The 19,490-nt window shown below is 55.5% G+C and overlaps 9 protein-coding genes across 9 annotated transcripts; 4 read left to right on the forward strand and 5 right to left on the reverse strand.

Moving 5' to 3' along the window:
• Positions 1 to 208: 208 nt before the first annotated feature.
• Positions 209 to 1,537, reverse strand: IUM83_03338 (60S ribosomal protein L7; the record flags this gene model as incomplete). The annotated part of the gene is made up of 3 exons (XM_067927329.1): positions 209 to 766; positions 857 to 1,010; positions 1,515 to 1,537. 3 exons carry the CDS (start codon positions 1,535 to 1,537, stop codon positions 209 to 211), a joined length of 735 nt encoding a protein of 244 aa, XP_067791882.1.
• Positions 1,538 to 1,758: 221 nt separating this feature from the next.
• Positions 1,759 to 2,233, forward strand: IUM83_03339 (uncharacterized protein; the record flags this gene model as incomplete). Its single annotated transcript, XM_067927330.1, has 3 exons — positions 1,759 to 1,881; positions 1,959 to 2,042; positions 2,102 to 2,233. The coding sequence occupies 3 exons, from the start codon at positions 1,759 to 1,761 to the stop codon at positions 2,231 to 2,233; spliced, it is 339 nt and encodes a 112-aa protein (XP_067791881.1).
• A 51-nt stretch (positions 2,234 to 2,284) lies between these two features.
• Positions 2,285 to 3,913, reverse strand: IUM83_03340 (FMP27, C-terminal; the record flags this gene model as incomplete). Its single annotated transcript, XM_067927331.1, has 1 exon — positions 2,285 to 3,913. The coding sequence occupies one exon, from the start codon at positions 3,911 to 3,913 to the stop codon at positions 2,285 to 2,287; it is 1,629 nt and encodes a 542-aa protein (XP_067791698.1).
• A 5,941-nt stretch (positions 3,914 to 9,854) lies between these two features.
• IUM83_03341 (FMP27, C-terminal) lies at positions 9,855 to 10,447 on the reverse strand (the record flags this gene model as incomplete). Its single annotated transcript, XM_067927332.1, has 4 exons — positions 9,855 to 9,862; positions 9,934 to 9,962; positions 10,076 to 10,352; positions 10,441 to 10,447. 4 exons carry the CDS (start codon positions 10,445 to 10,447, stop codon positions 9,855 to 9,857), a joined length of 321 nt encoding a protein of 106 aa, XP_067791673.1.
• A 351-nt stretch (positions 10,448 to 10,798) lies between these two features.
• On the forward strand, positions 10,799 to 11,753 carry IUM83_03342 (2-amino-3-carboxymuconate-6-semialdehyde decarboxylase; the record flags this gene model as incomplete). The annotated part of the gene is made up of 3 exons (XM_067927333.1): positions 10,799 to 10,991; positions 11,065 to 11,134; positions 11,216 to 11,753. 3 exons carry the CDS (start codon positions 10,799 to 10,801, stop codon positions 11,751 to 11,753), a joined length of 801 nt encoding a protein of 266 aa, XP_067791699.1.
• Positions 11,754 to 12,196: 443 nt separating this feature from the next.
• On the forward strand, positions 12,197 to 13,405 carry IUM83_03343 (putative serine protease family S09X; the record flags this gene model as incomplete). Its single annotated transcript, XM_067927334.1, has 6 exons — positions 12,197 to 12,321; positions 12,413 to 12,456; positions 12,543 to 12,592; positions 12,664 to 12,803; positions 12,874 to 13,209; positions 13,282 to 13,405. The coding sequence occupies 6 exons, from the start codon at positions 12,197 to 12,199 to the stop codon at positions 13,403 to 13,405; spliced, it is 819 nt and encodes a 272-aa protein (XP_067791700.1).
• Positions 13,406 to 13,645: 240 nt separating this feature from the next.
• On the reverse strand, positions 13,646 to 15,061 carry IUM83_03344 (Hippocampus abundant transcript 1 protein; the record flags this gene model as incomplete). Its single annotated transcript, XM_067927335.1, has 3 exons — positions 13,646 to 13,713; positions 13,777 to 13,882; positions 13,952 to 15,061. 3 exons carry the CDS (start codon positions 15,059 to 15,061, stop codon positions 13,646 to 13,648), a joined length of 1,284 nt encoding a protein of 427 aa, XP_067791695.1.
• Positions 15,062 to 15,257: 196 nt separating this feature from the next.
• On the forward strand, positions 15,258 to 17,087 carry IUM83_03345 (DASH complex subunit Ask1; the record flags this gene model as incomplete). The annotated part of the gene is made up of 5 exons (XM_067927336.1): positions 15,258 to 15,854; positions 15,931 to 16,167; positions 16,528 to 16,695; positions 16,769 to 16,843; positions 16,950 to 17,087. The coding sequence occupies 5 exons, from the start codon at positions 15,258 to 15,260 to the stop codon at positions 17,085 to 17,087; spliced, it is 1,215 nt and encodes a 404-aa protein (XP_067791696.1).
• Positions 17,088 to 17,628: 541 nt separating this feature from the next.
• Positions 17,629 to 18,288, reverse strand: IUM83_03346 (uncharacterized protein; the record flags this gene model as incomplete). Its single annotated transcript, XM_067927337.1, has 1 exon — positions 17,629 to 18,288. One exon carries the CDS (start codon positions 18,286 to 18,288, stop codon positions 17,629 to 17,631), a length of 660 nt encoding a protein of 219 aa, XP_067791697.1.
• Positions 18,289 to 19,490: the final 1,202 nt, after the last annotated feature.

Consider the following 19,490-nt stretch of genomic DNA (forward strand, 5'->3'; position numbering starts at 1 on the left):
AACAACAGCAGCACTAGTCGAGTTAGCCACAGGTAGCAAGACTTAGCACGAGAAGAAGCGATGCACACGTGAGACGGCAGAGTTGGTAGTCAAAAAGACCTTTTCATTATCTTTCAAACCGATTTGTTAAAGCATCCGAGCAGGCAAAGAGCCCGCCCAAACACCGTGTTGCTGGAAGAAACCTCGCAAGTACGACCAAGCAAACACCTTACAGGCACTGCTTGATGAACTTGTTGATCTCAGCGCCGCGGTTGCCAGCGTCGCCGCCCTCAGCGAAGTGCAGCAGCTTCTTGGTGTAGCCGCCGTTGGGGGACGACAGCTGGAAGGGCCACAGGAAGTTGGCGGCCTGCTTGAAGTGCTCGCCGACCGTGAAGACCTCGTGGATCAGGTCCTCGATACAGATGATGCCGACGTGGCCCAGGGACTTCTCGATCACCGAGTTGTCCGTCAGGGGGATGCGCTGGCCGCGGACCTTGCCGAATCCACGCTTGTAGATCAGCTCGCGGGTGACCTTGAGGTTGGGGTAGCCGTAGGTCACGAAGGGCTCGACCAGGCGCAGCATGTTGATGGTGGCCTTGTTGAGCTTCACGAACACGCCGTTCTGGATCTGGCGCAGACGCAGGAGCTGCAGGATCTTGCGCACCTTGGGGGACACGCCGATGATACCGCGGATGCGGATCACGAAGGCGAACTTGGCCTCAGCGGGCACGTAGAAGTTGCCCGTGGACTTGGCCTGGCGGCGCAGGATCACGCTCTGCTTCTCGAGCTGTTGATTACGGCAGACGAAAGATTACGTCAGACCAATTGCTCTTGAACTGTCACAACGGTGTATAAGAGCATGGCGGGGGTCTCTTACCTGGCGGTACTCCTTGACGTACTTCTCGGCGCTCTTGAAGGCGATCTGACGGACCTTCTTGCGGTGGACCTTGTCGGCGGCGACCTTGGCGGCGCGCTTGGCCTTCACCTGCTCGAGCGTGCGACGCTTCTTGAGGATCGACTCAGGGACGAGACTGTGGGGCAGGACGGACGATGACACACAAGAGTTAGGACGGGATGCATGACGCATCGGTGGAAGGCTGAGCTCAACAGCCCAGGCCTAGCGCTCAGTAGAGCCAGCTCCCCTCTCTCATCTGATAGAGGGAGGGGGGCAGTGGCTCCACGAGGTTGCTCCCGACACACCCGTCACAGTTCCATTTGAGTGGAGTGGGTCCGCCTTAAGAACGAGACCCACACACACCACGATCCTCCGCGAATGCTGCCGTTGCAGGCACATTGGGAGACGTTGGAGAGGCGTCTCAGTAACTTAAAGACGGCCTCTCCGTATCGATTTCAAGAGAAGAGCGCGCCTCCGAGCTCTGGTTTCGAGTCGGAGGACACGCTTTACTCTCACGATCCATCCGTGCGTCGCCCCCGCTCGAGCGGGGGGTGGGGAGACGCAGGAGACAATCCATGATGCAGCAGGAGGATAGAAGCACGAGACCTGGCGCTTGCGGCGGCTTCAGACGGCCACGTACACTTTCGGGGCAGCGGGAGCCATGGTGCGAGTATTAACTTCCGGTTTGAAAAGTGAGGAGCTCCAATAGGGCGACGGCCGCCCAACAGCGAATTGAATGGCCGAGACGCGACTTGGGCGTCCATTGGCTGAAAGTGCGGGCGTAAAGGCGGCGGATGATTGGCAGAAACGAGACGGCGCAATAACGCCTCTGATTGGCCGACGCAAACACCCCTGTATAAGGGTTGTCCGATCGCAGTCGTAAAATGGGGTCGTTGCTCTTCAACGCGGCGTTGCTAGGAGGCGGCTTCGTGCTGGGCCGCGTGCAGCTGCTGCCGCTCGCCGCTCAGCTCCTCGACGAGCTTCGTGCGCTCCCCACTACGCGCAAGGTGATCGCTCGAAATTTCCACGTTTTAAACGCAATTATCGCGGTTGTTAACGCCGATTTAATGAATGTATCAATCAGGTCGTTATGTTGACGCTCGTGACGCTGCTGGTGGCGCTGTACGTGCTGGGAGTGCTGCTGCCGCTGCGCTGGGTGGCGACGCAGGTGCGTGACTGCAATGGGGAGACGGAGGGGCGGAGAGACTGACGGGTTTGTGCCTCTAGGAGGCGAAGAAGGCCGCTGCGAGACGCCAGCAGCCGGAGGCCACGTCCTTCCGACGCGAGCTGCGGCGCCGCGGGAGCTACAGCATGAGCTACGTCACGGACATCAAGGCACACGTGTTTGCCCGCTGTTAGAGGCAGCAGTGGGTGTGCTATAGTGGATACAATACATGTAATTAGTTGTTGCTACTGCGCGGACGGGGAGGGCAGCGAGCTGGACGACTTCTTTCTGGAGAAGAGCTTGGCCAGGGAGCGCTTGGCCTTGATCTGCTTGGGGTGCGCAGCGTCGGCGGATGTCGGGGTGGTGGGCGTGGAGCTGTCGGCGTCGTAGTGGTCGCTGAACATGTCGGGGTTCGATGGCGCTTGCCACTCGTGCAGGAGCTCAGTAGGACGCAACGACGTTGGAGTCGTGGTGGAGGAACTGTCTTCGGCGTTCTTAGCCTTTGCGTCAGAAGAAGCGTTCCCAGTTTCGGGGTGAGCGGCCAGGGGCACGACTGCACCGACGTGAGATGGTCCGATAGCAGTCAGCGATGATACTGTTGTCGACAAAGACTTGAGCGGTGCTAGTGCGTCGAACGCAGCCCATCTGGAGGGATCGAATTGGTCGCGCAGGAAGTTGCCGATGTTGGTGAAGTTGCGTCCCACTTGTGAGAGCACGTCCAGAAGAATGTCGCGCCGCACCCGCATGACCAGATCCAGAGGCGAACACGTTTTATCGCAATACACCAGCGCATGCGTTTTCACTTCGAAGCCCCGCATGTCTTCTAATGCTTGCGGCTGCGTAGCGTGGGGGAGATGCAGATGCGGGGTGCTGCTATTTCCTAAGCCGCTCTTTTTGTTCTTGTACGTAAGCACCACCTCAATAGCTCCGAGACGGATACGCTTGAACAAAATGTTCTTGGCTCTGTCTTTCATCTCGCTGATCTCTCGTTCTGCAGATTCCGTGTTGTGCAGGTCGGTCTCATCCGTTGAGCCAAACAGCGGCAGCCCGTTAGACTCGGATAGATTTGCCAGCTTCGCGATCCACTGTGACGGGTCTTCTGGTATAAGGTGAAGTGATCCTCCCTTTGCTTTTCGACCAGCTGCCACGAGCTCTTCGTCACTGTCACCACGATGAGTTCGCCCGAGACCGAGAGGATGTGCAGCTGCTTTACCTGCGACCTTGACCGCCTTAATGATAGCCGAGCCGACACGGCCATCACTTCCAGAACTGGTGGCAGTTCGAGCTTGCAAGAACTGAGATCGAACCTCCGCACGCTGCTCCTCCTTGTCAACATTGGCCGTGTCTGATGGCGAGAAGAACGCCACCAACTGCATAATTACCTCTTGTGTTATGCATACCTGAATTGGGTGGACGTTCACTTCGAAATGCTGGACGACAGTGATACCTCCCACAGGTTTTGCTACTTCAGCGTCGATACGGAGAAACATGTCATCTCCTTCCCACGTCCGCGAGTACACTGGAAGTACTAGGTCTGGGTATGGGGTTCCCGGGCTGAGGTTGCTAGCAGATAGATCCTGGAGAGTCAATGCGAAGTTGCCTGAGTGATCCTCGAATAACTGCATCTTGAAGCACAATGACCCCAATTGAGCCCGAAGGATGTCGACATTATCACCACTGAGTGTCAAGGAAGCGCGATCGAGCGCGAATTCCAGATCCACGTTAGGCAGTGGGCTCGGTTTCAGCTGCTTCTTGATTTCGTCGGCCACGAAGCGTGTCACCTCGGAAAGAGCCTCATACTGCTGTGTCATTTTCTGCAGCTCATCCGTGAACTGTTCATCCTCGTACCGATTTGTAGCGGTGGATCCGATCATACTAAAACTCGTTGTGGTTGAAGATACAGATGCTGAGGACATTTTTCGTCTTCGGAACAGTGGGGATGTTTCAACGTCGAATGTAAGGTTTCGGGCATTTTCTGCTGCAGTTACAGCAACCATCGCACGCTCGTTCATTCGATAGTCCCAGCCGCACAGCTGACGCCACTGTAAAGCCGAAATTTTCCATTTGAGTTGCTTCTTCAGTCCAACAAGCTGGTGGAGAGACCGTTCCTGGTGTTGGGCTTCCCTCAGATATCCGTGCAGGAGATGAGAATGGTCGGCCCCCTTCTTCTCAGCCAGTTTCGCGTTGATGCGCTCGGTAGCTGTTGTAGAAAGCTTCTCGAGAATACCCTTCGACACTGGGTTGACCTGTACCTCGATGGTAGGTATGTCCAATTTCACTTTGTTTTTCACCAGAGATTTTTCCTTGTCGGCCCAAATTGTAACTTGTGCGGGTATTGGTGCGATGATTTGTCGGAGCAAGCCATATGAACTTGGGGAATACGATCCATCCGCGAGCGTTTTCAGCCAAATGGCGTGAGATTTTACATCAACATCCAACAGCGCCGTGAAAACCTGCAATCCGTCGACGTTTAAGTTGATGCGATCGTGACTGGCATCCGTCGAAACAGCATGCTGCAATGTTCCAGCATTTAGCGCGAGCAACACCGACCCTTTGTTCAGGTGATCTTGAACACTGATCTGGCAATCCTCGAACTTCACCATTATGAATGCATGGACGATTTTCGAGCTCGTAGCGCGTGGGGATACTATATCTTCCATAGTCCGGAGGGGTTCTAACTGGCTTAAGACCTTGCTAGATTTTCTCCTGGCCGGCCTTACCGTATCTGCGTTCGAGTAAGGAGTTGGTTCAAACCGCAAACTATTATCTCTGCTTACAGGAGCATCAGCACCTCCTTGAAGGCAAATACCGCTAAACTTGGGGTCTTGAGCGAGGGACGTGAACTTCTTTGGACTAGGATCCGAATCCTCCACGATAATATCTGCCTCTGCTGCCTCATCTTCCTTCTGCTGAAGCAGCATCACAGACTCCACTGTGTCAAATAGTTCGGGTAGACTCGTGACAATAACGTCAACCCACGTGTCAGCAATATCCACCAGCGAAGCTAAGGCTGTCATTGTCACTGTAACTCGGACCTCATTTGATAATAACCCAAGCAGGAAGCCAAGTCGCTGAAACTCGTCAAGGACTTCGTTCCCGGCCTCTTCAACACCACCATCAACCACTGGAGCTTCACACACGTCAAGGTCTCCTTCAGCATCGCTGTCCGATTCTCGATAACTGAACGGATTTTCGTGAGGAATCTCAAAAAAGTCAAGAATACTTTGCTTCGGTCGCTCCCTAACGACGCTGGTGGACTGGGAAAACGCGAAGGGCTGAGCATTCGTTACGCGTTTCATCGGAGGAGGACTGTGTAATCGCATCTGACCATTATCATGGGTTGGTGCTCTTTCCGTGCCGCCTCCAACAATCAGCGAAATGTTTTTCACACTGACAAGTGCCTCTCCTCTGCTTCCCGACTCGGGTGTACACACGCGCACCTGAACATCTCGAGCGTCCACACTCACATCGTGAACAACCCACCTCGATTTTTCGATAGAGAATGAAAGTCGACGCACGACGGAGTTAGTCTCATTCTTAGGAGATCCTCTACCGTTCGAGCTACCAAAAACCTCGTGGGAGCTCTTCAGTAAAGCCCCGGAGCAGCTAATCTTGTCATCAAGGAAGGCGCGTACACCAACAGGATGTTTTTCACTCGCATACAGCGCTAAATCCAGGCCGATCAAGTCAAATTCCTCAACTGTTACTCCTTTGAGAATGCTTGAAATGTCTAGAGAAGGCAGGACGGGTTTGATGCCATTGTCTCGGCGCCGTGGCAACGGATAGAGTGGCACCTTTTGATATACACGACCGAATCCAATTAGCCATTCAACATTCTTACTGTAGAGCACAACGGCTGTACGTGCAGCCATGTCCCGCTTCGACCATCCGTCGGTGCTGTTTGGATCACCGTTTTCGGGATCCACAGGACACACTCTTCCGTTCACGAAGATAGATAGTTCTGTTGCTTGATAATCTTGGAATGGATTCGTCGCGTAAAAATCGGGGTGAGTATCATAACGTGATAAACTCAGCGTAAATTTTTCGTCTGAAGTACTGGCGTGATTAACACCGACAAATTCGATGGGGTAACTGTAATGCAGTGTAGGATCGCCACAGCAGCCCCACTTGATCCACACTTGCAGCTTTATATGGCTCAACTCTGCGATGTGTGAGAGCGAACCAGGCTCAATTTTGGCTGTCACACGGGCTACATCGATGTCGATGCATCCACTAGTGTAAGCCACCCGGACTTGATGAACTATAATTTCAAGGAAATCGCCCGATTCAAATGATGTCGCCCCACATAGGAGACGGACACCAGCATCCTTCACGGAGATAGTAACCTTTCCGTGAAGAAGCCTGCGCGCAATATCAACGGCTGAGGTATTATAGCGCTGGTCGACTTTCAGCACAGCTAATGGAAGCATACCTAAGGCCAAACCCACCAACTCGTCCAATGCATAGAGATAACCAGGGTTGAAAAACAATACCGGGCTTGATACATCTACCGCTAGATCCACAAAGCAACGCAGAGCTGCCATCACGTCAAAAGGCAAATTGCCGAAGGTTTCATCACAACCACTATTGAAGGCCGTCAAAAAGACCTGCCCGTTGACGCTCAAGCAACCACAGCTCATCAAGGGAGTAGGAAAGCGTCTCATTCGCACCGTCAAATCACTGATAACGGTGTTAACCTGACCACCCATGAAAACCAAGCCGGATGGCGCGAATAAGTTCCAATCACGCCCAACCGTCTTAAACGCGCTGTGAAGAGCTTCTTTAGCCTCATCCAGCTCTTGTATACGACCCCACGCCTTCGTTATGTCCTCTTCAAATGCAATGTCAGCATTGACTTCACCAACCGCAACACTGATGAAATATCCATTGTCACCATCTTGGCTTTCTTTTGACAGTGACTTAACTCTTTGAACGTACATTCTTGCGTTCTTTTCAGTCAATAGCGTCTTCATTTCTTGATATGAGTCGTCACAAAGAAGTTCCGCGTTTGTGAGCTTGAGTGTAGCAACGTGGTCGTCTAGCATGTGTGCTCGCAGCTCTTGCTCGGCCAGTTCCTCAATCCATAATGGATACATGCGCTCGAGCCAACTCTCCAGTGGATTGCCAAGACACTCACACACTACATTTTCAAGGTGCATCCATATCTCCATTTGATGAGAGGCTACAGGGGTACCCAAGAAAAACTGGTAAAACACTTCGTGTTGCGGACGCCAGAATGATGTCGCAGCTGTACTTAGCTCTTGCTTGAAAGGGTCAAAGCTGGACACGATGGCGTCCACGTAAGATTGGAGCGGAAAGTCGCAGCTAGTGCAAAGTCGCAGTGTGTTAACCTGGATAAGTATTCCGTCCGTAAGGCTTTGGTCCAAAACATCGGTAGAGCGGTTGCAAGCTGAAAGCCGTTTTCGCAGCATATCTTCGAACTCGCCGTACACATAATCAATCTGCTTGCCAATGGTATGTCTGACGTGAACGGATCCAGCCGATACCATTTCGAGACCGTTCAACTGAAGATGGATATCATCTAACACCCATACTTCGGGTAGATCATCCCCTCCGAATAGGCCAACCACGATTTGTACATCAATCTCATTGCATAATTTTGCGTGGACCGACAGGTTTGTAGCATGCAGTCGATGGAGTTTGTCTCCCGATGCACTAATCAAGTCACCAAAAAGCCTTTCATAGCGTAAGCACTCGTTGATATCATCTAGCGGTGGGTTTAAACCATGAGGCCGATTAAAAATACTGTCAGACGGTGTACAATGTAAAGCGTACGCACTCCGAGCGCGATAAATCATCTCCCATGATGAAAACGTAATTCGTCGAATTAGCTCCATGACCCTCAACTGCGTTGAAATATCCCATTCCATTCGAGCACCATTCACGAACAAGTCAACTACTGTCTTCGAGCTTCCTTCCACCTTATTCTCTTCGAGAGAAAAACAGTCTGCCACGAAGTAGGTGGCATCATGTCCAGACTGTTGTTCCACGTCGGGTATGGATGATTCTTTCAGACGCACGGAACGACCGTGTGATGCACGAGATGTGAATGATTTTCGCCGGAAGCGAATCTTGTCGTGCGAGGCTTTAGCAGGAAACAGGAGACTATCGCTTGATGCGCACCGAGCAGGAAAAACCCTCGCATCTAGAATAGTAATACGAAGTCGCTCTGTAGTTCCTTCAGTGCTCATAGCAAATGTATCGACGGTAACACACTCCATGTGGCGCTTTCCATAGTAGATATAAGGAAAAGTAACGCAAATTCGTTTTGCTGTACACCGGAATGCGATCGCTTCTCCTGGTGAAACAGTATCCTGTGCCACTTCTGCAATTTGATGCATCACCGGTACGTTTAATGAAGATGTTGTCTTCCACCCATTGCGGTCAGCACTCACTTTCTCTATTTCAACTGTGGGATACCTTGATTCATGTAAGATTGGTGCCAACGTAAAAATTCCCAGCTCCAGCAGTCCTCCGATCGCGTGCAGGACTTCCGGCGCCCACTTTACTTCAATCCACTCTGCCTCCATCTCAACTTCCGCAGGAATTTCACTTTGCATCATTGTGGCGACAGGAGAAATGAACACCCGAGCAAAATCAAGAGATAAAAAGGAAAGCTTGTTCGAGTTGTCATTCGTAAAGTACGATGCTTTCAAACGAGAACATTGAATATCCGCCTTTGCGCGCACTCCAAGGTGTTCTTCACTCACAAATGGATGCCCATATACGGTGACTTCTCCTATTGACAAGTTGATGCTGGGAACCCCTTTTGGGAGCACGTCGCATGCTCCATCTAAAGAAACTAGCGTGACTTCTGTTTTCATCAGTTTGAAATGAGCATCCAACTCGAACTCGCAAGTCTCTAGGAATGATAATTCGTCAACTTGTGTCTCGACCAAATTTGATCTTGGTGCATCGTGTTCTTGCAATGTGCCCTTTTCTTCGTCATACACCAAACAAAATGATGCCACCCACGGCTCAATACTCTTTGATAGCGTCACTTCAAGTGCACGATTTTCTCCACTTGTTGTAGACCGAAGACGCAGCACGGACTGCTCAGTACCAGTCTCGGCGGCTTCTTCTGAACTATCGCCACTTGAGTCTTCAATACTGAGAGTACAATCCGCGTTTACTTTCAATCCCTCAAGTTTAAGCGCTGGTGATTTGACCCTTGTGTCGGTGCTGCCGTTTTCTTCGCTCAGGCAGACGACCAGCGGTCCGAGTGTCAACTCAGCCATCCTAGTCACCACCGGATCATGGGTCGTATCGATCACCCGGGGACTTTGACTCGAATCGCCTGACAAAACCATGCTGAGACGATTTAGCTCCAACGCACACGCAGATGCAGTCCCACGAGCCGTAGCCTTGTCGATCATATTAACCTCGAGTCTGTGAATTGTGAAACGGAGATTGTGTGGGCTTATCTCAGCTAGCCTCAAAGCCGTCATGCCTTCGAATATCCAGGCTTGGACGGCGTCTGTTTCGTGCCCCACGGCACTCGTTGGAGACTGTTGCTGCTGCTGCGGTTTCGCACGCAATACTGAGCGAACCAGGTGCTCAAAGGAAAGGTTTACTTGAATCAACTCGCACACCACTGAATATGCAGACGGGATCGGAGCTCGTATATCTTCGTGGTTGTGAGAAATCGGTACGAGAATACTTATTTCCGTGCTGCCAAGCGCAGCATTTGACTCCAACTGTTGAATAGCCACCTGCATCGGCTGCGACTGCGAGAGTTTTACAGTGAGTGCGAGTTCTCTAGCTTTATCGTGGAACATTGCACGTATAAACACACTACCATGCTGTATCAAACAACACATATAGTGTCAGTCTGTCGGTGTTGTAGTTACCAATACTAACAGGGCAGTCCTACCTGGATATTCAGCACCGGTGTGACAGCATCTTTATATTTCCGAACAACGTCCACAGAGATGTCTCCAATGCCCACCTCTATCGCATGGGCACAGCGACACAACGGCAGCAGACGTGGGATCCACGAACGTACTTTCGCCCACATCGGGTGTCGAATGTCCTTCAAGGCCGTGCTGGTATCCAGCGTTTTCAAGAACGAAGGCGACTGACAGCTCTGCGGAGGTGGAGATGTCTTCGTCGGTGCTGCATCTGTCGTCTCCACCAGCAGACGAACATAGGGCAATTGCAAGATAACAAGCTTCTCTTGAGTAGGTGAGCGCAGGAACCTTGGCAGCTGCGTCCACAGGGAGATCTTCAAGGCCGCCGCCGTCACCGAGATCTTTGTGTGCGGATCCACTCGGATGTTCGCCAACAACCCGGCTGGTCAGACAGCATTATACTTAATGTTAGCAAATGAATTGCAACAAAACCTTAGACTAAGATTGCTTTGAACTGCTCTGCAACAGACCTTTCATGATGAGCGCGAAGATTGCGCCGACTAGAAAGCGCCATAGCTGGAGCCACCGATGGTTAATAAAGCTATCGGACTACCGGACCACTACGATGCAGCTCACCTCAAAGCAGGCAACAGCCACGGCCACGAGCCCAAGCAACTGGAGCATTAGCCCCATGATCGAGGCCTCCTCCGTCGCCGTTCGTTCACTTCAACCTAGCGAAGCGCCTTTTGGCGAAATGTAGCCATGACCAAAGTTTGACTACCGGGTACTTTTTAATCGTGGTAGTCAGTACCGATCTCGATACCGTTCGAGTACCGGTGTCAACAATCCGTTTCTCCGCACGAGCACGCAGCAGCGGCGGCGGAGACGATGCCGCGGCCGATCCTCAAGACGTTGTCGTCGTATGCGAGCCCCGTGCGCAGCGCAGACAGCGCGTCCAAGCGCGACCGGAGGCGCCTGGCCGTCCGGCGACACACCGGCGCCAGTCGCCGCGTTACGTTCTCGCCCTTCACCAAGTTGCGCGGAGACGCGTCGTCCAGGCCCCAACTGCCGCTGCTTACCGGTGCGCAGAGGCAGCTCAGCGAGTTTTAGCGGCAATTGGCTGACAATTCCCGCTTCGTTTGGTGTGCTGGCAGATGGAGAGGAGACGAAGAGCTCGTTGACCTCGGGATTCACGTTTTCCAGCGCCACTGAGGCGGAGAAAAAGTGGGTTTTGGGTCATTTGAATGGGTTTATTGTGTTCGTGTGAGCTGACGCAGAGCTGTCTTGTGCTGCAATTGAGTGCAGGAAACAGTCGAGGCGGAAGCAGGAGCTGCAGACCATACAGACGCTGTACAGAGCGGCGAGGCGCAGACCGCACAGCGTCAAGTCGCTGCTGCTGGCTCACGTGCCCGGGCTTAAGCGGCTCAACACGTGGGCGACGGACTGGATCGACTACGCGAAAGCTGTGCGGGCTGCGGTGCCCTGGCCGCAACGCACGCGCCAGAAGCGACGGCCGAGGAGGCTGCTTCGCGGTCCGTGGACGGAGCTGGACGACGCCGATCACAAGTACGTCCAGAAACTGGCGCTCAGCTCCACCTCGACGCACCCTACGTTGCTGTTGCCCGCGTCGACGTCGTGCAGAGGTGAGACCTACGACCCGCTGGCGATCGTGTCTAGCTCGCCCAAGCCGGATCTCACCCCTGCCAGTCGAGGGAGTTTTTCAAATCTGCTCCGGAAAGAAGGCATCCCAGTCGACGAGGACGTGCGCCAGGTGAACCGTGCGATCGACGAAGACCTGCGTGGCGTGAAGCACCTTGCGAAGCGCCGACGCGTGCAGCGGTGATCTACGTGATGTTTCGACTCCACCTGGGATTGTACAACAACAGCAGCAACAATTACAACGCTTACGAGCTAGAGCGAGTTGCCTTTAGCCGAGCGAGCGATCAATAAATGCATGCATGTCTCCATGTACAGCTGAGCTCCTGGTCTTTCTTATTCGGCCACGCACGAGGTACCTTTGTGCTTCAGCTTCATGCTGACCCATACAAACGCCCATACATTGCGCTCGCACGCCATGATCAGTTTCAACAGGGTGGTGTTCTATTTATTAGAGGACCCGCCTGCCCACGAGATAGCAACTAACCCGAAACGAGCGTCGCGCAAGTACTCGACTGCCGCACTGCGCAGCGGTACCACTGGTGCTAAAGGGTACTGCTGGCTGGAGCGTGCTGGGGCTGCCGGTGGCGGCGTTGACAGATTGCGACTGCCTGCTATTGCGCCGGAGCGATGGGGAGCGCGGTGTCTGCGCTGGTCTTCCAGCCGCCGCCCGCCACGTACGGATACACGCGCCGCTACTTCTTCCTCGTGACAGCCATGCACAACAGGATCCCAGCGTTCTTCATTCCATACGAGTAGGTGGTTTGCTCTTGAGCTGGTCAGGGTTGGTTGGTCTCTGAATGCGCAATGGAATGGTCGCTGACGTTGAAACCCACTCCCCTGCAGTAAGGCTGAATACACCGTGCTCTTCTCTCACGGCAACGCTGAAGGTAAACAAGCAAGCTCAGCTCGTCGTGCTTTATACTGGTGTTGAGGTTCACGTGGACGATATTGTGTTTGTGCCGCGTGCCACCAGATCTGGGGATGATCTACGATTGGTTTCGTGAAGTGAGCCGGAGGCTTCGGGTGAGCTACCTCTGTGGTCTTCTGTGCTGTGGTTGGTTGCTCTAAAGGAGGCCCCATTCGCTGTTCTTCAGGCCAATGTAATGTCGTATGACTACTCTGGGTACGGTATCAGTGAAGGCGAACCTAGTGAAGAAGCTTGCTTTGCCGATGGTGAAGCTGCGTTCGCGTACCTTGTCAACGTGAAGAAGATCCCGCCGGGAAAAATTATCCTGTACGCACCTTTGCATCTCGCACAACATTTTGATCGACGTGTGGAGCTCACTTACTGTCCTTAACCGCAGATATGGCAGATCGCTTGGATCCGGGCCAACTACGCACCTGGCAGTGAAACAGTCGAGCTTGGAACAGCCCGTAGCAGGCGTCATCCTCCAGAGCCCTGTGCTCTCCATGTTCCGTGTAGTCTTCAACTTCCGGTATACATTTCCAGGCGACCTCTTCTGCAACATCGATATCATCGACAAGGTCCGATCACCGGTAACGATTATCCATGGAACTCGAGACGAGGTGGTGCCGTTTTGGCATGGAGAAGGATTGTTCGAGATGTGCCCACAGGAATGGAGGTGCAAGCCGTTATGGGTTACCGATGCTGGGCACAACAACATTGAAGCATACCTAAGGTACGTGCTGACGAGAACGAGCAATACCACGCATAATTTTGCCTTGACTCACCTACAACATGTTTTCCGTAGCACATTCGGCGACGACTTTTTCCAGCACCTGATCGAGTTCGTGCATGTTTGTCACGCAACAGCAACGATTCGAGCTGCCGAGACTGCTGAGCAGAAAGCTATGCTTAGCGGGAAATCCGTATGAGTCCACTACAAGTCACGCAGATAGAAGACGAAATAGTACCTAATATTGATCGAGAAATGCTACGACAGCGGTAAAGCTGTAAATGGATCTCCGACGCGAAGCCCCCCTGCTCCAGCAACTGCTAGTAAACTGACCCAAAAATGCAGAAGCTGCCGAGGGGATACTTGCGTGAGAAGACGTTATGACGAGCACCTTCAGATTGAACTAGCAGCAGTCGTCATCACCTGTATGGTGGCCTCGTTACATTAGAGTGACCTTCAGCTTCTTCGAGCCCGAGTTGTTGAGTCCACGAGAGCGCAGAGCACCTACTACGGAAGTAGAACCATTTGAGGATTTGGACAGTCCCTTCCGCACAGTGTGAGTGTTCTTACTTGTAGCTTTCCGCTTCCCCTGTGACTTCTTCTTCAGGCTTGGCGAAGTCTCCATCTGCACACCGTGCTGGCCTTGTAGCTGCTTCTTGAGCTGCTCGATCTGTTGCTGCATCGCCAGCTCCTTAGCCTTGAAGGCGGCCTTGTTAGCAGCAATAGTCTCACACAACTCATTTACCTTCTCGCGCTGCATCTGCAGCTCCGATTCCAACTGAGTTGTCGAGTTCGCGTGCTCCTGTTCCTTCAGGATTGCTGCGAGCTGGTAGTGAAGCGAGCCTTCAGTGAGCGAACGGTGCAGGCACTGCTCCGTCGCGTTGTGCAGAGCGCTGAGCGCCACGGAGCTGATCTGCAGCTCGCCCATTCTCAACGTAAGGCTGAGCAGCGCGCGGTAGAGGCGCAGGAACTCCTGGCGCGAGATGACGTACAGGTTGGGGCTGGTGTCAAACTCCTGCAGCTCGGCAGGGTCACTGTCCTCGTCGCTCTGCAGCACGTGCAGCTGCCCCACCTTGTTCCACTTGGCGTCTTCATCCTCCTCTTGCTCACGCAGTTTCTCCAGATACTCTGGCTCGTAGCAGTCGTCGTAGTCCGAGTAGTACCCTTGTCCCGGTTGGTTCTCGCCGTCCGTGTCCTCTTCCTCCGGCTGTTGCAGCAGCTTCTCGTCCACCAACTCCTGCGCGACCTGCAGCGAGGCCAGGAACCTGTCCTCGTCCAGCTGCGGCGTGTCCATGTCCACGTCGTGGCCGTCTTCCGAGTCGGAATCATCGTCGGAGAAGGCCCACTCGCTGGCATCACTCATGTCGCCGTCAGCGTCGCCCACCTCGCTCCGCCAGGACGCGTAGTTGGCCACGAAGTCCGTCTTCTTGAAACGCGCGCCGGGCTCCGTGTCGGGCTCCTCGGGCGCGTCCACGGGGCGGCTGAAGAGCGAGTTGCACTCCACGAGCTCCGTCACGTGGAAGGCCTCGGGCCCGCCGGCCCTGCCCGCGGCCAGCAGACACAGGTCGTCGTAGCCGTACATGCGGATGCCGAAGTGCTCGCAGGCGCGCTGGACGTCCACGAGGCGGAAGCTGCGGCGCCCGTCGTGCTGCATCATGACGAGCATGCAGCCCACGAGGCGGCGGAAGAAGTCGCCCACGTGGCGCCGCACCTCGGCGGCGGCGCGGTCCGAGCTGGAGCGGAAGCCTGCACGCAGCAGGAAGCGGCGCACGGCGGCGTCGGGCAGCGCGGCCTCCAGCGAGCGCGGCAGGCGGCCGGCGCCGCTCACGTCTCGCTTGCGCACGCGGTACTCCATGTTTGTATGGGCAACTGCAACTTCTTGGCCTCGGTGGATTCCGCACTCCGCAAGAATTCAAAATGCGCAGGCGGGAACACGAGATGGGTTCAAACCTTTTCAGCCAATCAGATATTTGCGTCAACTTTGCAGAGTGATGGTCGACGGAAGGCCCTCAATTGAGGAGGGCAAAGTGTTCGAACGTTAAGGCGCCAAAATGGACGAGAGCGCGCAGCAGCGCATCACGTACCTGCTGCAGGAGATCGACGCCAACATCTGCGCGGCGCACCGCTCGGCCACGCAGATCTGCGGCACGGTGCGTCGCCACCACCAGATCCTGCGCCAGATCCACGAGGCCTCTCGCGTCTGGCGGCCGCTCTTCGACGCGTTCACGCAGCAGCCGGCGGCGCGCCGAGCCACGCGCACGCCCTCGCGCTTCTCGCGGCCGTTCACGCCTGGATCCACCAGGGCAGCGGCCAGTCACTACCAGCGGCAGCAGGAGCAGGAGAGAGAGCAGCAGCTCGCCGCGGAGGAGACGGGAGATGACGAGGACGACGCGTCCTTCGTGAGCAGGGAGCAGACGTTCAAGACCACGACGCTCAAGAAGCACCAGCCGCCCGCGAGCGACGAGGACAGCCTCAGCCTCAGCATCAACAGCGACAACCTGCCTAGAATGTCCAGGACGCCGTACATGCCCAAGTCGGCGGCCCAGTCGGCCGGCAAGACGCACGGGTCGACGTCCACGCTCGACTCGAACGACCCCGGGCGCTGGTCGCCGAGGATGACGTCGCCGCCGCGCACGGGGCTTATCTCGGTGCGTTGCTGCTTTGGGCAGTGATGATGGGGTGGGAGATTTCAACTGACGGTGTGTTCTTGTGTGTCATTTGCAGAGGGTGCGACCGGAAACAGGGAACGCTGGTCCACGGCAGCTCTCGACGCCTCCGTCGGCCATTAGCAGCGTGGCGTACAGTAGCAACAGCCCCGGTATTAGCAGGAACTTGATGAAGATGGGCGAGTTCGAGTTCACGCCGCCGCGGGGAAAGAAGTCGACATCCGGCGGGGAGGCAAAGGACGTGGATGAGACGGACGACTCCATTGCCACGCCGTACGCCCCAGAGTTTAGTACGGTTCGGCTGTCGACTGTTAGAGAGGAAGCCACCACCAACGCTTCGAGCCCAGCGAGGACATCAGAAAATGGGTCGAACCGAAAGCGGAAACGATCAGATGCTGGCGAGAGGCGACGAACCCCGGTGTACCCGAAAACACACTACCCCACGAAATCTCCGTCTCCGTACACGTCTCCTAGCTTGCGCCGGAAGTACAGCAGTCGGAGCAGTGCATCGTCTCCGAGCCATAGACGAACTGGCGAGGGTCAAACTTCAGCAGCAGCAACACCGCTGCAACAGAGAAACGAGTCGCTACCAGACGAAGGAGACACACCTAGGACACCTGAATTTGATTTGGCGTCGCCGTTGCTGCGTACCCAGCTGAAGGCAATGACTCCAAACACCCCGTTGTCCAACCGTCTCGTGGGCGCTAGCTTGGATGTCGGCAGTGTATCCCAGGAAGCGCGGTTGCAGGACTACGATGATTCTTTTAACGCCGGGGAGCCAACACCGAAGTTCGAGCTGTCGCTGCTGCCAGCAGTATTCCAGGTGAGCCCTTTATTTTCAGGCTTGTTGTCGGAGGATTTCTGCTAACCTTTTAGTTGGTGGTGTCGACTTGCAGCGAGGTGTTGGTGCCGTGCAGGTGTCGACGTTGTATAGTAAATTTCAGGGAGCAGACGACGACAAACCGGCGATTGTGAGTATTGCATGCTTCAATTTGACGCTGGCGTGTGGCGTTTTGTCTGTTTCGCTCGTGGCATCGCTTTGATCACTAACCGCCGGTGTCTGCCTCATGCGAACAGAGCGTCGACCAGCTCGCAGAAATGCTGCCCGAGTACGGGAAGGAGAAGATTGAGATCCTGCTGGACACGCTAGTGTCCCGGCGCCTGCTGCGGCCGTTCGTCGTCGAGGGCACCATGTTTTGGCAGATCCCAGTATAAGCCCGATAGAATTCCTAGTAACGGACAAATGGAAATGGGCGTTTCTAGCGAAATCTTTCATCACATGCGGAAACGGACAGATAAGCACACGTACTTCTTGCCCGCTTCCTGGTGACCGGTGCTCAGCTCATGGCGAGCGTGAGGGGAGGGGGGACAAGATGTAATGGGGGAGAGGTTAGTAATTAGCGCCAGTCGAGCAGGTTCGCTCGCAAACTGTGCTTCATGCCATGATAACATGCTCGGATACAACGCGAAGAAAGCGTAGATATAGGTAGCAAAAAGCATGTTCATTAGCGAGTCTTTTTTCTCTGTTTGGGGATGGTTGTCTTGTGTTTCTCTTGCATGCGGAAACGCTCTCTTCCTCGAGCGGAAGGTGGACGGTGCGCTTCTCCGCAGTCGAATCATACATACGTACGAGCATTCAAAGCTGGAGTCGATCAATAAATAAATTCACACGAGCGAAAGTCGGTGGGAGGGGGGCAAGTGGCCGCGGCGTCGCTCAGGCGTAGATGGGAGGGGAGAGAAGACGAGCGTTGCACGCTCAGTCCGTGTCGGCCACGCCGGCATCGGAGGCCGGCTGGAAGTCGAGGAACTCGTTGTCTTCCACGGCGAAGTAGGCCTCCTGCAGGTTGTCCGACACGAGCTCGAGCGAGGAGCTGCGGTGCGCGATGAGCTTTGCCGGCCGGTCCTCAGCGAGGTCAAACGAGTCTTCGGCGCTGCTGCTGTCCGTGGCGAGCTCGTCGTCGTCGCTGCCCTCGTCGGAGGAGGGCGAGGAGGACGCCACGCTCTTGGGCGACGCCAGCAGCGTGAGCGACGAGGCCTCCACGGACTTGGACATGAGCAGGATGCTGTCCACCAGCGCCTGGTTCTCGCGGCTCACGTCGAAGTCGTCCTCGTCGCTCGAGGCGGCGGCGGCGTCTTCGTCCGCGAGCGCGCCGGCCTTCTTGGTCATGAGGCGTTCAATCTCGCGCTGGATGTTCTCCTTCTCGTCGGACTCGAGCACGTCGGCGCCGCAGAACTTCTTGGCGTAGCCGGGCAGCAGGTGGTCCACGAAGCTGGGGTCCACGGGGTCGTAGAAGTAGCCGTCGCCGACCTTGCGCTTGCGGCTCTCGCGCTTCTCGTCCAGGAAGGGCTGGCGCCACTGCCAGGGGCACTTCATGATGGCCTGGTGGCTGGAGAACGGCGTGGTGGGCGAGTTCATGGCAGCGTGGAGTGGCGGGGAGAGTGGGGCGGGGCGAGGTGCGTTGCCGGGGGGCGATCGGGGACTGTAGAGGGCCAGCGCTAGCTTTCCGCAGGAGGTGGCTGTTTGCCTTATGGCGGCGTTGAGTTTTGAGTTTTTCCACTCTGACTCTTGGATCAAAGGATCCCTTCCCCGCGGTGTTCTCGAAGCGAGATTTGGCTGGCTCGCGCTAAAAATAGACAGCCAACCAAATGAAGCGCGGCGCAAGAAAAGGCGCCGCCCAAAAGTTCAGCTCGAGCAGTTCAACCCGGTTTTGCCGGGCGAATTACGCGCAGTATTAGCTGGTCGAGTGCATGGGGGGGGGATTATAAGGCGGCTCGAGGTGTTCGTAGGCAGCGGCAGGTGTCGACGGTCGGCAAGGAGCCGTTGGAGCGCGCTGGCGCCGGCGGAACTCGCTCCGACCGTGTCGAGCCCCGGCCCACGAGAAAAAGCGCATTGCGTCACCAGCGGCGCCGCGCCTGAGATTGTTGGATGTGGGCGTCCCGCGCTGGACCCTTTTGCTGCAGAGCGCCGACAAAGCCCTGCAGCTGCGGCGCAATCCGCACCGCCCCTGCAATCGCCGGAAGCCCAGCCCAGCGAGCCACTGGCAGCCCCACGCTCGACAGGAAGGCTGCCAAGTCACTCATCGGACGAGCAGACCCGCCCCTCGCGTCTCGCAGAATCCTGTGACGCCCAACAACAACCGGCTGCCAGTCACATCGATGGAAAGGGATTGTCGCCGAGTCTTCCAGCGATCCTAGAGCAGCAGAGAGCAAACGCTCGCCGGCTGCCACGAGCTCCGCTGAGCCAAAACCTGGTGGTGCTCTCTTGAAGCACATTTTGTGACAGGTCCGCCGGTCCGCGGCTCTGCACGTTGCGCTCGAAAACCAGCCTGCAGCAGCACCACCCGTCCTACTCCTAATTAGCGCCGGAGCAACTTATGAAACCTGGTTTTAGGGGTCCGCGGGAGTTGGACCCTCTGGAACCAGTCGCTTGGGGCTCGGGCAGAGGAGCCGACGCGCATAGCCGGGCCGCGGATCGCGGACGGTTTCTGCGCTCGAGCCAATCACCGCCGGGATCCGCGTCCCTTGGCGGGGCGAAACGACACACGCGAAAAGCGTTGGTGGCGGGCGATGCACTCGACGGACGGGCGCCACGCCACCCTCAAGTAGCCACCGCCAGGC

This window comes from Phytophthora cinnamomi (assembly GCF_018691715.1).
Source record: "Phytophthora cinnamomi strain GKB4 chromosome Unknown Contig38, whole genome shotgun sequence".
Taxonomy (NCBI): Eukaryota; Oomycota; class Peronosporomycetes; order Peronosporales; family Peronosporaceae; genus Phytophthora; species Phytophthora cinnamomi.